Below are 2,500 nucleotides of genomic sequence, written 5' to 3' on the forward strand. Positions count from 1 at the left end.
TTGAAGTGCGTATGATAAATGAAATGATCATATGAGGGAAAATCCTGTACTTAAGGTGGCTCAAACCAGTTTCAGTGCTTTTCAAGTAACGTTCTTATAAGAAGGTTTGCCACTACAACGCTGTATTTAAGCAATAGGGGACGTTTTCCATGCTTCCATAGCCTCATCTAAACACAAGGGGCAGTTGGGAGAATTTGAGGCAGTTAAACTGTCATGCAAAGCTGAGATGCAGATGAGGGTTTGCATAAGAGTCAAGAATTCTCCCACCTCCCCTGAGTGTTTAGATGAGGATACGACAGTTATGCAAACCCTTGATTGCCTCTCGGGTTTGCATAACTGTCTCGAATTCTCCCAACTGCCCCTCGTGTTTAGATTCGGCAGCCGCTATGGAAACACGGAAAACGGCCTCAATGGCTTAATTAACAATGTTATGGTATCATAGGAAACACCAATTATTGGTGAACAAGATGCGGTCATTATTGTTATTAAAGTAATATGTCACCATGTTAGAGTAGTTTTCAAATGAGTATCATAAAACCAAAACCAAAGTAATTACTCTGGCCAATCAAAAAGGATGGAGACAATCCAGTAAACCAATCAAAACTCGAAGTAATTACACGTAGCCGACACAAAGAGCGAGAAAGCGTGCATGCGCGAGCCACGATTGATTTTGGTTTCACTTCTGATTGGTTGAAAAAGTGGCATGAGAACTGTGAACCAATCACCGAGTGAAGTATTGCAAAACCAAAGCAATTCACTTATTACTTTTGCCACTCAATTGAAAACCGCTCTAACAGGAAAGCCCTGCAATAACACCCATTATTTTGTCTTTAGTTCCTCACATCTCAAAAACAAACTAGGTGACCTCGATTTTTTTATTTGCTGGAAAGTGATCAGAAGGCCAAGATGAAACTTTCTGCAAAGTTTTAAAAACATTATGTGCAGCGGATTCAGAGCCACCATAAATCTTGGTCAGCAATAAAATCTTGGTCCAGCGATAAAAAATGGGAGTCACCAAGTTTGTTTTTGAGATATGAGCAACTAAAGCCAAAATATAAGGTGTTTCTGCTGGGCTTTCCCGTTGCCAAGGTAACTTATTACATCACAATAATGACCGCATACAATTTTGTTTGGAAATAATCGGTGTTTAATATACATCTTATTCCAAAATGGCCGCCATTTTAGTATTCTTTTGTTTCCATGCAAATTGGCCCTTATGGCCTCGCAGTGTGTTTCATATGGTACCATAACGTTTCTGTTACGTGATACAGTGTGTAGTACCAATCCTTCTAAACTCAAAGTGTTGAAACTGGTTTGAGCCACCTTCATTTACGGCACAATTTTCATTAAAATAGGATGAGTAAAATTTAATTGGTAGACCAGTTTGGCAGCCCTGGTAGTGGCATAAATACACCAGGTGAAATCAGTCAATTTCTCTCATCCTTACCCTTTACCCCTTGAGTACAATTTTACTGAAAACCTCTCGTTCTGTTTCTCGTTACAGGTTTCTCCCGATTTAAAAGAAATGGAGCAAATTCAGTGATGGAGAAACTGGAGTTTTTAAGAGAGTTAAAGGTCAAACTGAATAGTTACTCACCATTTGGAAAGGTGATGAGAAGGGAAAACAAAGTGTACCTTTCTTAGAAATCATAGTCACGTGGAAAAGCACCCATGGGATACTCAGTGGTACAGGAATATTTAATTGCCGACATTGCCATATACCACAGACAACTTTTATTTAAAAATTTGTAAGATGTATAAAGTTGAAATTCGCTTGCAGCAACATCCTGGAATTGGTGACATTCTTGTGGTTATATTTTTTAGCTTTTTTTTTTTTGGCGATGGGAAAATTAGGAATGTTCTTAGGGAGGAAAGCAAGGGTCCATTTATTGATGTGTGAGTTAAGGTAATCATATTGTTTCAAGTGCAGTTTGGAATAGATGAGAATGAGGCTTAGGTTCCAGCCCATTCTAATCTATTTCGGCTAATTCTCAGTAATGAAGTCAAGAGGATTTATCTTTCAATACTTTTCTCCCATCTCATAAAAAGTTACCGGTATAGATACTTCAGATCGATGTTGTCGGCTTAAATAAGATTAAAGTATGTAAATTAGATTGTAAAAACTGGTATTATCAAAACCTGGCCAAGTACTTTGAAATTGCATAAATTAAAATAACTTGTCTCTACAAATGATACACTGTTAACGCTGTTTTGCTGTTTTTCTCTGCGTTACTAACATTTGACAAGGTTGTTGTGCAGTACAATACCAACAATTTCTTTATAAAAGATGAAGGAATATTCATTTGTTAGTGAAACAGTGTAGGGGAAGAGAAGAAAAAGATATCACCATCAAATAGATCCACCAATCGATTCAACACGTTCTTAATTGTAGTAAACTGTTTCAAGCAAGCTAGAGCGGTTTTCAATTGAGTGCCGAAAGTAATGAACGAATTGCTTTGGTTTTGGATTTACTTCACTCAGTGATTGGTTCAAAGTTATC

At 37.5% G+C, this 2,500-nt stretch overlaps 1 protein-coding gene across 1 annotated transcript in view; it reads left to right on the forward strand.

Moving 5' to 3' along the window:
• Positions 1 to 2,204, forward strand: part of LOC138023828 (succinyl-CoA:3-ketoacid coenzyme A transferase 1, mitochondrial-like) — a 19,138-nt gene extending 16,934 nt beyond the window's left edge. Inside the window, exon 18 of the mRNA XM_068870914.1 lies at positions 1,505 to 2,204. Coding sequence (XP_068727015.1) covers positions 1,505 to 1,543 — 39 coding nt within the window. The 3' untranslated portion in view covers positions 1,544 to 2,204. The remainder of the gene's footprint in view (positions 1 to 1,504) is intronic.
• The last annotated feature ends 296 nt before the right edge of the window (positions 2,205 to 2,500 follow it).

The sequence above is a fragment of the Montipora capricornis genome, chromosome 11 (genome assembly GCF_036669925.1).
Source record: "Montipora capricornis isolate CH-2021 chromosome 11, ASM3666992v2, whole genome shotgun sequence".
Taxonomy (NCBI): Eukaryota; Metazoa; Cnidaria; class Anthozoa; order Scleractinia; family Acroporidae; genus Montipora; species Montipora capricornis.